This window comes from Vipera ursinii (assembly GCF_947247035.1).
Source record: "Vipera ursinii genome assembly, chromosome: 3".
Classification (NCBI taxonomy): Eukaryota; Metazoa; Chordata; class Lepidosauria; order Squamata; family Viperidae; genus Vipera; species Vipera ursinii.
This window is the reverse complement of record NC_139516.1, coordinates 138927167-138942691: the sequence shown is the minus strand read 5'-3', so window position 1 is coordinate 138942691 and position 15525 is coordinate 138927167. Positions and strand designations below refer to the sequence as shown.

Sequence of the window (15525 nt, the reverse complement as noted above, 5' to 3'; positions counted from 1 at the left end):
CAGTAGAGTCTGACCGATTTTCAGTGGAACTCACATTTTATGAGTTTGAATTCCCACTCCTCACTCACAAAAGGAAAATAATCATAGTGGACCAATAACACAACAGCTTAATCTGGTTTTCCCAATGTAGTGCCTTCTTACAAGCACTTGGACTATAATTCCCCAAAATAATCAGTTAGTTAGTTGTAGTTCCAAACTATACCAAGGACACTAGGTTGAAGAGTCGTCTCCATTAAAATACATGACTGAAAATAATTTGATCAGTTTGCAATTTAGACAAGTATTTTTTTTCAAACATGGCAACTTTAAGAAGTTTGGATGTCTACTATCATAATTCAGATTTGTCAAGTTTGAAAAACACTGATTTAGACTGAGGACATTGCGCACATTTCCATCCCGTGTTTCTCCTAGCCAACCTTAGATGGAGATTGTAACATTGTGGCTTATGCTGTTCTAACAGAGTCAAAACAATAAATAAATCCAATTGCGAGTATAGCCCTTGTACGTACCTGTCAATCCTTAGAGGCGCTTCCACACACATGTATTTAGGGCAGAAACACAGTTTCCTGTGTAGATACGGCAAGTGCTAAAAGCACAAGCTTTCCTACAGCTCCCTCCTCAAATCTTTGATGTGTGTGAATTGCTTGAAGTGAAAGAGACAAGTTATTTCCATGCTGTTTATATCTGGGGGAAAAACATATTAGTAAACCAATTATCTGCTCTGCCTTTTCATTTTAATTTTTACCTCTTTTGACTCACGTCTTACCTATATCTTTTATGGTTAGTGTGGACATTAGTATCCCTTCTGCCTTTTTCTTCCTTTCTTTCCTTTTTCCGAAGATGGTAAAAACACCTCTCACCCAACTGTCTTTTTTGATGTCTTTTAATATATATACCATTGCAGATCACCATTGACTTGGAATATTTGCAAAAGATTCTCTAGCAATATTAATGTGAATTTGAAAGAAAATAATATTCATTAATGTTTGGCTATTCCTTCTTTCCCAGCCTTTATCGCTGCTCTGTACATAGATAAAGATCTTGAATATGTCCACACCTTCATGAACGTGTGCTTTTTCCCACGATTGAAAGTAAGTCTCAGAGCGATAGTATGTGTTGCACAGCTAAAAAGGTGACTTTGCTACAGAGTCCCAGCTAATCCTAGATTTTTGCCCTCAGTGTCCTGAGTGATAATACAGGTTTTAAATCTCTGTTCTCTCACATTCGTGGTCTAGATACAGATAGGTCTTGATTAGTGCAGTTAATGAATCCCGTGAAGAGATCACATGATTTGAATTTGCACTATTCAAAGTGACATTTCTATGGAAAATAGGGTAATTGCTTCCAGCTCAATGGAAATAGGCAAAGTTTCTACGCATATTTTTTTATATATTTTATTGGCGAAATGCTGAACAACATTAAAAGTGGACAAACCTATATCGAAAGAGTTGTTGCTGTCTCCTGTATTCTCCTGTACTTCTTCAAAATGAGCCTCTTCTTTTTGAGCTTCCCTTGAACAAAACCTTCCTTTTCTCTATTTTGTACAAACTAAAACATCTAGAACAGGGGTCTTCAAACTTGGCCCTTTTCTGACTTGTGGACTTTAACTCCCAGAATTCCTCAGCCAGGCACACTGGCTGAGGAATTCTGGGAGTTGAAGTCCACAAATCATAAAAGGACTGAGCTTGAAGACCCCTGATCCAGAACCCCAACATCTGCACCCGTAATGGCAACTGTGCATGCGCTAGCAGTTGCATTAGTCTTAGTTAACTAGATTTCGGCTTGCATTAAACATGACCTGGTATCAATTTATCAATCACACTAAATCAAATGTTGCATTATTTAAACACACATAAATTGCAGCCTGCCTATACTAAGAGAAAATAACATTTGAAAAGGCTATTTTTTATCCTAAAGTATTTTCCTACTTCCAATCCATTATTTCCTGTGAAGAGTTGTTATTCCTTCCTTCCTTTTTTTTTGTCCATTTTAGGAATTCATCTTAAATCAGGATTGGAATGATCCAAAGTCCCAACTCCAGCAATGCTGTTTAACTCTCAGAACAGAAGGGAAGGAGCCAGATATTCCTCTTTATAAGTAAGGAGATTGACTTTGTATACCTACATCAGGGGTGTCAAACTCAATTTCATTGAGGGCCACATCAGCATTGCGGTTGCCCTCAGGGGGCTGGGTGGGTGTGGCCTGGGTGGGCATGGCCTACTGGGTGGGTGTGGCTAAAGTGCATATGGCCTACTGGGTGGGCATGGCCAGCTCTATATCGTTCGCATCAAGGGTGCCTATGGGGGCCTGGCCAGGAGTGGGACAGATCTGAGGATCTCTGGCAGGAGGAGGGTCTCTGGGCCAGGGCCAAGGCAGTGGGGGCCGTTCCCTCACTGTTTCCAGGATGGCTTCGTGGGCTGCATGAAACCACTTCGCGGGCCGGATCCAGCCCCCGGGCCTTGTGTTTGACATGTCTGACCTACATTATCACTTTGTGACTCCACCCCCCCCCCCTTTTTTAAAAAAAATCCCATATGACTGGAATTCGGTTATCCCGCCCTTTCTTCAAAGAAGGAATTATTTGCTCTGATAAAAGCAAAGTGTACTGTTACATTTTGGATCTCAAATTCAGTTTAAACGGTTGGAAATTTAGTCACGAGGGTTTGTGCAAGTAGGCAGTATGACGGCTGTAAGTACAGTAGACACTGATAGTCTCAGGTACATTCAGTTTTTCCAAACTCTGTTCTCACTTACTCCACTATGATTGCATTGTTGGCCATGCTGTTGCTTCTTAAGCTTACCCAGTGCCTTTCTGCAGGTGTAGTAGGCATTGCCCAAAGATATAGGAGACATCAGTGAACATTCTTACCTGCTTTCTAAGTAATTTCCTAGTCATGCTGGGTTCAGATATGATAGGAACAGACTTTTTTTTTCCTTTTGTTGTTTAGCAAAACAGTTGTTGTTAGAACAGGTAGTACCAGTTTAGCATATGTATAGGGAAAAGGCTGCAGAAAATTTCAAGATGTTTCATCGTTTAAGATTATGTTTTTGAGTCAAGGGCAAAACATTAAGGGCATATTCCATCCTCTTCAAATAAGAAGTAAGGCTGTGGCGAATGTTCTGTACCAGCCTGCTACCGGCCCTGCAGAAAAGGCAGGGACAACCCTTTTACAAGAAGGCAAGAGGCTGGAATTACACCTGCCAAATTTATTGCTACAAAAACAAACAAGACACGAACCAAGAAACAGGAGCTTTAAGAAACAGGAACTATCCAAGCGGTTGCCTTCAGCAAACCAGCCCTCCCACACATTCCCCTTAAATACAGTTCAGGGCGTGGCCTCTCTCTGCCTCCTTCCGAGGTGCCCCATTACCTTCCTCTGTTTACTCCTGATTGACTTCCTCCAGCGTCGGGCGTCCTTGAACAGGGCCAGCTGTGGGTCATCTTCATCCACGCTGTCAGGCTCACACAGCTGGGTCTGCATCATGACCAGATGAGAGGGGCCTTGCTAGGGGCTCTCATCAAGCTGTCCAATCCCCTCAGCAAGCTCTTCAACACCCCCCTCCTCCTCCTCTGAGTCGTCCGACCCAACTGCCGAACCCACAGGCTGACCCTGAATCACAACAGCGAAGAGGAAGGAAAATGACTATAAAATTGAAGCATGAAATCGGGAAATATATGATGCAGCTGATGTTAGCTGCATAACTATGTATATAGAGTGGAAGGTTAAATCAGAAAGAGGAGCAATTATTGATTGACAGAGAGAAAATCCTGTCTCAAGCATACATAAATATTCCCTAATTAAATGATGGCATTGCCTCGTAAAATAATCCGTCAAGGTTCCATTCATACACTGTGACCTTTGTTAAAAGAGTTGCATTTCTGTTCAGATGTCGTAGAGAGAATGTTTTCAGTCCTGTTTTTGTTTGGCTGTCTTGTCTCTGTGGCTTAGAACGCTGCAAACAGTTGGGCCTTCTCATGCAAGGACATACACCGTGGCTGTTTATTTCAAAGGCGAGAGAATAGGATGTGGGAAGGGACCAAGGTACGTAAAATGTTTAAATACTTATATATTCTATATCTCTGACTGCCTGTCTGTCCGACTCTCTAATGAAAATGGGTAAAGAGAGCTGCTATATGGTGTTCACTGACGTATTAGATAGGACTTCTAAAAAAGTAAATTTTAGAACTCCCCTTTTGTGCATCTAAGAGACACAGGCACCCTGATTCTCAGTGTCAGGCATCCAAGGTGAGAGTGGGGAAGTGTGCCTGTTAGTGGCATAAAGCAACAACTTGACACAATATTGTGTTTCAGTTCCTTAAGAGAACCTTTTCAATCATCCAATATTCTTTCTGGTGACTTTACTTAGTGCCAGAAGGTCAAAAGATAATGTGCCAGTCAGTACTGGTCAAAACATTTTTTAAAAAAAGTCCTAAACTCTTATTTTTTTAAATGTGTTGAAATTGTGTTTGCAGGCATATTGAAAAGAATGATAGTTAGGGAGAGAAAGAATTTTCATTGGGGAGAGGTAGGACACAGTGTCCAATAAGGGAGTAATGTACGGGAAACTGGAGAAGAGTCACCTTGTTTAATGCTTTAATGCTTGGAAAGATACTCCAGTATCCACAAGTTCTTTTCAAAGAATGCAGCAAATTGATAAGCTGGAAGTGTGAGCACAGTTGTGGTTTAGTTTTAGCTTACAGTTGCCTTCTCCAGCTTGATGTCAAGGCCCAGCTAGATCTAGACTCAATGATAGTTCAGTCTAACCTATAAACCGATTGGTATCTTCCAACCTGATTGTCCATTTTATGGGGAAATGATTTCAGTAAGATGAATGGGAAAAACATCTTAAAGTTCTCTACACGGTAAATGCCAAGTGCTATCTACAGAATAAATAACATTTAAGAGATTTTTCATTTGTCATCGACTTTGCACAAAGCATACTAATGTTAAGAATAACATTAAAATAATAAAATAAAATAAGGTGCTTTGGGAAGAAATGGGCTATAATGTTGCTATCCATTTTTGCTGCTGGATATGTCAACCAAAAATGAATAAGGAAGATATCCGTAGCCATGCTCATTTTCAAAGATGACAATGTGTGTGTGTGTGTGTTTAAAAAAATGGCTTTTAATTGCTCTGTTAAAACAAATTGCCAAAGAATGTTGAAGGGTGATGTTTAATAGCATGGATCTTTGTTTTTAAAATAACTCTCCGCAAAGCAGTAAAGTATATGTAGTGGGGGTGGGGGACTGGAAGAGTTTTTATGGTAACAACTGCCAGTAATTATTTGAAAAATTAGTTACTGCATAGCAGTTCTGGGAAGCTGTAACTTGCTTCTGAATTACATTTGTCATAATTTATTTATTTATTTTTGCAGCATTCAGCAAGCGGAGATGTGTGCAGCAATGGATGCACTGGAAAAATGTAAGAGGGTTTCTTGGAAATTACTACAGAGGAATTGTAGGCAGTGTGTGCAACAGAGGGGAAATACAGGTTAAAGTGAACATGTTGCCCCAGCGTTGTTTAATATTATCATTCCTGTTAGCAACACAACTTATTGACCAGTGGAACAAACTGTTTTGCGTTCTACTATCTCTGAAGTCACAACTGATGCTGAACTTCGCGTTGGTTTTTAGGCACGGGTCTGCCAGTAGGCATTGACCTCAGGTAGTCCTCGACTTACAGCCACAATTGAGCCCAAAGTTTCTGTTGCTAAGTGAGACAGTTGTTAAGCTAGTTTTGTCCCGTTCTACGGCCTTTCTTGGCACAGTTATTAATTGAACCAACTGCAGTTGTTAAGTTAGCAATTGTCGTTGTTAAGACAACCAGGCTTCCCCATTGACTTTGCTTGTCAGAAGGTCGCCAAAGGTGATCATGTGACCCTGCAGCTGTCATAAATGTGAGTCAGTTGCCAAGCATCTCAATTTTGATCACAGGACCATGGGGATGTTGCAACGGTTGTGTGAAAAACGGTCGTAAGTCATTTTTTTTCAGTGCCATTGTAACTTTGAGCAGGTCACTAAACGAACTGTTGTAAGTCAAGGACTTCCTGTACAGACTCCTGTTTTCATACAGGTTGGGATTTGATTGCCACTCGCTCAGATTGTGTCAGCCCTTCAAGATCGTCCAAACCAAAAATCAAAATCATGAGTAGTACTTCCTTTATTTTAAGATGACAGAAAAAGAACTTTGTAACTCTGAAAGCTCTTCTCCCCTCCCTTGTTTTTGCTTTCCAGACAACAAGGCAGAGTCCCTCCTGAGACTCAGGGAGAACTTCCCATCCCCCCCCCCACACACCCCTTCTTCTGTGGGCTGAGACATCTCTTGTCTGATCATTGTCCTTATAAGCTGCAGCTCCCCTTCTGTCCCCCCCCCCCCAGTCATTTTCACAGCCTGTTAAAAGTTTGCCCAGCATTTGTAATAGTTTATCATGGAGTTGAGCAACAACTCTGCCCCAGGCAACTATCATGGAAACGTGCTTGAAAAAGACCAGCAAACATCTGTAGAGGATTACTTTGGAAGATGGGCTAGTTGTTGGCTTCAACCTGAGGGGAGCCATTGATGTTGACAAAGGGTTAGACTACCTACAGTACATACTGTGCGGTACCTATAGAATGAGGGCATTGTGAGAAAGAATCAAAGACTCCGCTTTTAAATAAAACCCTTTCTTCCTGTTGAGAAATGTCACTTTGCAGGAGATGAGCCATTTGAAGTTGACTTGTATTTTGGTGAAAGCTGAGATAGGAAAAATGGATATGTATGCGCTTGCGTGCTATTCTGCACAACTTTTATGTCTAGATTTCTCCCCTTATCATCCTAATCCCTTGGAAGCATTCATATTTCAGATCCAATAGTCCGGGACTCAGTCAAGTAAAGTACAAGAGCTCTCTGGCCTGGCTCCAGCAAAGCACTTAAGCCCATACTTAAATTCAGGCCTGCAAGTATTCCTTGTGACATTGATGATCTAGGTATAGTGATTAAAATAAAGTCGCTATTTTGTTAGATGGGGGCAGTGTGCTCACCTTGTAAGGCTGATGGGAAAACTCACAAGCTACTGCCAAATGGGAACCTAAATCTTTGTATTACAATCCTGTGTAACTCTCCATCTTATTGAAACCTCTGACAGAAGTGGCCTACCTTTATTTATTGGAGCAGAGCTTTATCTGTCAGAGCTGAGCTTGCCTACTTCCATCAGCCAACTTGTAATCTTTGGCCCACATTTTAAATGCTTGGCTTTTCTTTCATTGAATATGTGCTTCTGAGAGATTTTCATTTTATTTTTATTTATTTTTTACGTTTGTTCTCTGTTAATTATTTGCTTTCTGGTATGAATGTGGAAGATATGGAGACCTGGGATGGAACCTTTAAATCATGCTACAGTTCTTTCCTTACAGCAGTGTTTCTCATCTTTGGCTATTTTAAGATGTATGGATTTTAACTTCCAGAATTCCCTAGCCAGCATGCTAGGTCAAAATGACCCACGATTGAAAAACACCGACCTATAACATGGATACAGAATCCAAAGTTTCTGAGCCAGATTTGCCTCTAGTCTTGTAGGCCAGGGGTCCCCAACCTTTCTGGTTCCAGGGACCCGGTTTCGGAAGGAAATCTGTCTTCCAAGGACCAGCAGTGTGAGGGAATGCGCAGGTGAAGCTTTGCTCGCTCTCGCCCACCACTTGCAAGGCCTGGTCCCCAGCAGTGTTAGGGAATGGTTTCGCATGCGCAACCTACATCCGTGCATGCGCAGATGAAGCTTTGCTCACTCTCACCCACCACTTGCAAGGCTTGGTCCCCAGCAGTGTTAGGGAATGGTTTTGCATGCACAACCTACATCCGCGCATGCGCAGATGAAGCTTTGCTCACTCTCGCCCACTACTTGCAAGGCCTGGTCCCCAGCAGTGTTAGGGAATGGTTTTGCATGCGCAACCTACATCCGTGCATGCGCAGATGAAGCTTTGCTCACTCTCGCCCACCACTTGCAAGGCCTGGTCCCCCAGCAGTGTTAGGGAATGGTTTTGCATACACAACCTACATCCGCGCATGCGCAGATGAAGCTTTGCTCACTCTCGCCCACCACTTGCAAGGCCTGGTCCCCAGCAGTGTTAGGGAATGGTTTTGCATGCGCAACCTACATCCATGCATGTGCAGATGAAGCTTTGCTCACTCTCGCCCACCACTTGCAAGGCCTGGTCCCCCAGCAGTGTTAGGGAATGGTTTTGCATGCGCAACCTACATCCGTGCATGCACAGATGAAGCTTTGCTCACTCGCCCCACTTGCAAGGCCTGGTCCCCAGCAGTGTTAGGGAATGGTTTCGCATGCACAACCTACATCCGCGCATGCGCAGATGAAGCTTTGCTCACTCTCGCCCCACTTGCAAGGCCTGGTCCCCAGCAGTGTTAGGGAATGGTTTTGCATGCACAACCTACATCCGTGCATGCGCAGATGAAGCTTTGCTCACTCTCACCCACCACTTGCAAGGCCTGGTCCCCAGCAGTGTTAGGGAATGGTTTCACATGCGCAACCTACATCCGCGCATGCGCAGATGCTTTGCTCATTCTCGCTCACCACTTGCGTGGCCTGGTTCCCAACAGGCCGTGGACCGCCACCAGTCTGCAGCCCAGGGGTTGGGGACCCTTATTGTAGGCCGATCCTGGATCCCCCTTAAACAGCTATTCCTAACACTGGAAATTTTCAATGTAAAGGAATTTAGAGCTGATCTTGGAGAAGGAAACAATGAGCCATTTAGGAAGGACCTGGAGAAGAGATTACACAGTCCAGAGACTGAAGCAAATGAAAGAAATTCGACTGCCTTGCTTTTCTTTACTATTCTATCTGTCGGGACAGCGAGAAATTGACAAGCTTTCAAGATTCTGTAATTACACCTTACAACAATACAGTGGCATTCCTGGAATCCCTGGAATTGACCTGGCCTACCTCCAAGGGCTGATTTAAATCAAAAGGCAGTAATGCTAGCTAAAAATAAATGTGCATGAAATCACGTCATCTCCAAATTTGATCAGGCTCCCTTAAAGGCCCAAGGCAGGGCCCAACCAAAAAAGATTGCATACTTCTTGACTTTTAATTTAAGTCATACATTTTCAAAGCCAGATCAGGGACTCTCGTGAAAAAACACGTTTTTGTGTTAGCTGGCTAGGTAAGTCTCTACTGATGTGTTGTCAAACATTCTTAACCTGGATGTGTTTGTCTGAATCATATTTAACGATACAGGAGTGTTGAAGACTGATCAAGGTTTTAAGGTGGTTCTGGAGAAAATTCAGAGGATGAGACCTCTCCAAGCTTTGTCTTCCATTGTAAACCTATTGGCCAAAATGCCTTCTCTTTGCACAGCTTGTAGAGAAATGTATTTTGTTCATTGGGATGAAATCTGAGCTGTTAAAAGCATCATCCATCCTTTGAAGAAAGACTTCTGGCACTTCCCCAACTGGGAGATAATCTGTCCCTGGGTCAGGGTTTTTCTCACCTGCAAAATTTCACATTGTTTCAGAGAAGTGATTTACTTAATAAGATACTCTTGAGATTAAAAAAAAAAGAAACACGTCAAAGCTCTGCTTTCTGTAGCTCTTCCTTCACCTTTGGCTTCAGCTGCATTTCCCAGGTGGTAGTGTATCAAGTCTCCTGTTCCCAAGGACACCAGCTGTTTCAGCATCAGCACTAGCTCATCTATCACACATGGCAATTTGTTCTCTGGCACAAAATTCAACCCGGGCAACACTTTCAAGAGTGCCCTTCCATCTGGCATCACCATTGTTGCTATGTTTATACTCCTTATTTTGCACCACTTTTGCTGAGTTGTATTAACTAATTTTGGCTTCTAGATTGGGTGCTTTGGTCTTTAAGAGGCTAATGGCTTCTCTTTCTCTGTTTCTCACACACGTCTGTAGTAGTAGTAGTAGTAATGGAGGAAAATTGTCTTGATTAGCTCCAGATGGTCTTCTTCTCATCTTTGATGAAGAATGATAGGATTTTTCAGGACTTCTCAGCACAATCTATTAATGATCTATGCTTTATGGTAGAATTTTATCATCATAATAAGGATCTTTCCAGCCCTCCTGCTGACATGTTTTATGGTAGAAGCTTGCTGAACAAGTATTTTATCGAACACGAGGATCACTCATTTTACATCCCTAATATGATCTCTAAGCAGTCATCAACTCAAATGGATCTCTGTGGAAACTTTTATAAAATAGAAAATACAGTTAACTACTCCATAGCTTTGTGGTGGCATCTCAACCAGATCCCAGTATTTAATGTCGCACTGTGACTAATCTTATTCCATTTAAATCATTCCCCGATTGCCAACAAATGTGGTAAATCTTATTCACATAAATGCTATGCACATACAATCAGTAGGCTACTTCAAAGTAAATAGGGGATTACAACCAAACCAGTATGTGCAACAAGTGCTCTTTATCCTGACTAAATAATACAATAATGACAGCTGAATGTTATATTTGAGGGTGGCAAGATCACGACATTGGCTGGCTTTTATTTAAATGAAATATTTCTTCTTGTCTCAGATAATTTTCCTCAGATGGCCCATCAAAAACGGTTCATTGAACGGAAGTACCGGCAAGAGCTTAAAGAAATGAGGTGGGAACGAGAACATCAAGAAAAAGATCTGGATGATTCAGAAGACATGAGAAAATGAGGGGGAAGGAAACAATATATTTGCTTAACTTTGACCATGGCCTATAAAAAAAACCCATCCTGGTTTCATGAAAATAAATGAAATCATGTTTGCTTTTGTGTGTTTTTTTTACTAATAAGTTTTATCTCCATTTTAAGAGGCAAAGCTGCATTCATAAAATTTAAAAATGATTTTTTTTAAAGAACATAGGCTTTCTGAAGAATTTCATGTCCCCAGACTAGGTTTGTGAACAATAAAATGTTTTTATTTCAAAATACGTTATGTTCTAAAACTAAGAAAAATATAGTGTTATTCCTATTGTTGTGTCATACGAAATAATAAGTTATTAAACAGAATGCTATTTTCTGCTACGTTCTGCCTGTGCCACACTACAGTTAAGAAGATGTATACTAAATGAACACAAGGCACAAATCAACAAGCTCAAATTATCCTATTTTGGACACATTATGTAAAGACCCAAGGACAAAAAGAGAAAATGAAGAAAAACAGCAGGGGAGAGGGGCTTCAATTAAAGTGGCAATGTGTGCACCTGAAGGACCAAGTTAAGGAGAGATTGTCATGGAGAAATGCCATCACTAAGAATTGACAATGACATGATGGCACATAATAATAAAAAATATGTTAAATTATGTTTGTCTTGGAAACATCCTCATAGATGTTAACCCTAGCTCTAAAATACTTGGATCAGTTATCAGTTTTACAGAAGGGTTGCTTATAAAGGGCACATATATGTAATCGTACTACAACCATGATTCACCCAGCTGACAGGCCCATTTAATTCAGGTTCTCCTTCCATCAGGTGATTTTGTACTCCAATTTTTCAGTTGGGAAATCCAGATGTCTCTTCCCTCAAGGGGGTCATATTTTGCCTCAGTTTACTCATCTGATCGAACTATATTATATATTTATTTTGTATCCTGGTCTTTCCTTTTAAAGCTTTGTTGGAAGAGGTTCACCAGACATAAATAATATTTGCATGTATTATTATTTCTTGTCAGTGATAATTTTTACCAGGTTTATTGCATTTTTTAAAAAAAAAAGTTAATATAACTTGTTAAATGATGTGAGGAAAGTGATCTTTCTTAATCATCCCAATTTCTGTTTCAGTTGCTATTTAAAGCATTGGATATTTGTTTTAAAGGATCAGTTATGCAATTTTTTCAAGGATGATGCATTTTATAATATGTATATATTTATTATACACATACAGTATGTGTATATATATATATATATACATGTGTGTGGAAATATAAGCAATTATGAATTTTTGTGGTGATTAAACACAAGCAGAATCATAACAGTAGCATGAGGGAAATACTTAGGGCTAGTACTATTCTGAACTTTATTATTCAAAAAATGGAGCATTAATGGACCATTAGTATAGTTTTGTTCATCTTTAACATAACACATTAATATTCAAAACAATGTTATATTATCCAATATTTAAAAATAATATAAATCATAAATCTGAAAATCCATAAAGGTCTGGCAGGAAGGACATGGTGCGGACCCCTTTGAGTAAAGAATTTTGATTGGTGGGATCTAGAAGGAGAGCCTTGGCTGCCATTGACTCCACCCTGTGGAACTTCCTATCTCTGGAAGCAAGGTTGGCCTCCACTCTTTTGGTCTTCTGGCTCAGCCAACTTAAGCGTGGGGATCCAAGAGTGATAAGCAGCCAAGAGTGATAAGCAGCCAACTCGCCACAGCCATCTTGCCACAGGACAACTCACTGAGGGACAAGAGTTACACTAATAACAAAGAAATGATGGAATAGTATCATTAAAGAAAGGATGCAAAAGGAGGGATAGAATGAATGGCAAAAATTAAAATAAATTTTATTTTAAATAATTAAATAGAACTGTTCAGTTGTCCCACAGCGAGTTATCCCACAGCAAAGTGGCCATGGCGAGTTGTTTCTCAGTGAGTAGGCCATGCTGAGTTGGCTGCAACAAGTTGGCTGTGGCAAGTTGTCCCATTCCTGCCATGGGGGTGGCTGGTTCCTTGTGGAGACTCTTGGACTTTTTGTATGGTTTTGTGGTCTCTTTTATTATAAATAACCCAGAGTTACTGATACAGGGAGATGGGTGATGTATAAATTTGGTGAATAAATAAATAAATACTGTATGTAAGTGTAGTACTTTGAAGTCAATGCTAAAGACAGGTAAATGAGTCCTGAAAAGTGATTTATAGAATTAATAGTGTGTCCTCTCCTTGGAAAAAAGGAAAGAAAGAAAAATCCTGGGTGCTTGGAGTCCCAGATAAAAAAGTAAATATATTCTCCAAGGTAGCTTTCATTGATTATGTCAGCCATAATTGTAACTCAACTTGTCATAACCAAGTTTGTACGGGAATATAAACTAGCAAAAAAAAAAGCCATTTCGAATTCACTGGGTATTAAACATGCTAATGTTATTCAATATCCAATTACAGAGTTTCTGGAAAGACAATTAAAATTCTGGAAGATAAGGTGCCTCGGTGACTTCATTGGACAGGTCAGCCAGAACTGCCTTGTCAGCCATCTGTTCTGGGGGTGATAAAGATTTTCAATTGCTATCATAAACTTTTAAACTTTGTCATAATTAGTGTGGGAGAAGGGAGAGAGGATGGTTTACTTTAGCCCTTGAAAAAAGAGCTGGGCCAGAACTTTGCTAGAGAAGCTTTCATTTGGTGGCATTCTTGGTGCTTTTCAGATGCTTTTATGTTAGGAAGAAAACTGCTAAAATAAAACAATGTGCTTTTTAAAAGATCAAATGTGGCTCTATAGCAGACATGTCAAACACAAGGCCCGGGGGCCAGATCCGGCCCGCAAAGTGGTTTCATGCAGCCCGTGAAGCCATCGTGGAAACAGTGAGGGAACGGCCCCCACTGCCTTGGCCCTGGCCCAGAGACCCTCCTTCTGCCAGAGACCCTCAGATCTGTCCCACTCCTGGCCAGGCCCCCATAGGTACCCTTGATGCGAACGATGTAGAGCTGGCCACACCCACCCATCAGGCCATATGCACTCTAGCCACACCCACCCAGTAGGCCACGCCCACCCTGGCCATACCCACCCGGCCCCCTGAGGGCAACCGCAATGCTGATGCAGCCCTCAATGCTCTATAGCCTGGAGAAATGGATCAAAATGTTCCACTTCCAGATTAGGAAATTTCTTAACGATAGTTTCATTGGGCAACCACCCTAAATGACGGGGTGCGTGTCATTTTGAAGTGTGCGTGACTTCATCGGAGCTTTGATCTAAGTGAAAGTGAAGCAGTGTATCTCTTCTGAGAGTGAAGAGGTAAGCCTGCTTCAATCCACCTGATTATGGGAGCAGAACAGATCAAGCCTCCACAACCTGAAACAAGGTGAAGGGAGATGCTGCTTCATGATAAGTAGCTACTTTGCCCAAAGCAAAAAGAGATCTAAATAAAGCAGACTAGTCCACAGCTGCTAAATAAAAACTGAATTCCAAATTTCTCCCTCCATTCTCTCTGCTGTACTGTATGTGATAAGTGCTGGTCCCGAATAACTTTCGACCAGAGGCCAATCTTCTGCACCATTGCACTTTCTGACTACAACTTGGCAAGTGTATTTATTTCTTGTATGTTTTCAGTGTAGTTGCCTAGTCTGGTGTAATGGTAGGTGATGTTTTAGAATTAAAAGAAAAACAACTTTATTACATTGGTTTATATATCTTTCTGGGAGTTTAAAACAACCTGTAAGGGTTTCCTGCAAATTTTTATCTCCCCCTGTCCAACTATAAAAATAATTGAATTGAGAGAGACTGACTGGTACTAAGTCAGTTTAATGGAATACTTGGGTCTGAAAGGTAATTTGTATTACCCCAATTGTGGATTCGGTCCAGCAGTAAAAAGGACTCCGGGACCTTCTGGGAATCCATTGAAGGAGAGCAGTGACTCATGAGTTGAGAATGCTGAGCTGATGATCAGCAAGCTCGCATTTGAGACCCGGTTGCTGCCACGGGATAGGGGTGAGCTCCCGTTACTTTCTCCAGCCCACCCAGCAGTTCAAGAGTGGATGGCAACTTAGGAGGGCCTGAGCCCTCAACTGGGCATTCCCTGGGCAAATCTTTTCAACCTGGAAGTACTTTGGTGCTTTTGACACAAATGTAGTAGGGAAGCCCCCATTGTTCAAAATGTTCAATATCAAAGAGGTAAAGGATGTAGGAGTGAAGATTGTAAGAACATATGTACATAGAGATGTCCTCTCTGGTTTATTGTTAGATAACTTGTGTGGTTTGGATAATTAAGCAAAGACCTAACTCTAGACAAGGATCTGATGTTGGAAAAGATGGAAGAAAAGAAGAGGGTGACCAAGAACAAGTTAAAGAGGCAATGAGTATACCATTGGAAGACCTGAACACTAGATTAGGGACAGATTGTCATAGAGAACATTTATGTGGCTGCTAAAAGTGGACAATAACTTGATGGCCCATAATCAGTCGAACTTGTGTAGCACAGAAGTGGCTCAAACATGCTTTTAAAAAAATATCTTTTTGCATCATTCAGGCACAATTTCCTGCTTATTCCTCCCCCCTGCCGCCGCCTTTTCGTTTGGCCACTTGCAAGTAATGGTTTGCCCAGCTTTCTGACAGATCTGAGCCTGTGAAAACATAGGCTAGGATCTCCTAAAAGTTTTGAGGAGAGTAAATGAAGTGCAACTGACAAAACTGTCTCTTGGAAAACCAGGGTCTTCAAAAGCAAGAGGCAGGTTTAACCTTGGGCAAGAAAAGACCCTTTCCACCACCCCCTCTCCAATTTAAATGGATTAGGTGTCATTTACTCAGTAAATGTGTGCGAAGGCCACACTTAACATTACTGTATAATGATCAAAGCAAAACCTCACCTAGTTCT

At 41.2% G+C, this 15525-nt stretch overlaps 1 protein-coding gene across 4 annotated transcripts in view; it reads left to right on the top strand.

Annotated features, from left to right (window-relative positions):
- Positions 1-10764, top strand: part of DROSHA (drosha ribonuclease III) — a 122870-nt gene extending 112106 nt beyond the window's left edge. For all 4 annotated transcript variants that reach the window (XM_083359121.1, XM_083359122.1, XM_083359123.1 and 1 more), the window contains 5 exons: positions 1009-1091; positions 1994-2097; positions 3951-4043; positions 5380-5426; positions 10542-10764. In XM_083359121.1, coding sequence (XP_083215247.1) covers positions 1009-1091; positions 1994-2097; positions 3951-4043; positions 5380-5426; positions 10542-10672 — 458 coding nt within the window. In that variant the 3' untranslated portion in view covers positions 10673-10764. The remainder of the gene's footprint in view (positions 1-1008; positions 1092-1993; positions 2098-3950; positions 4044-5379; positions 5427-10541) is intronic.
- The last annotated feature ends 4761 nt before the right edge of the window (positions 10765-15525 follow it).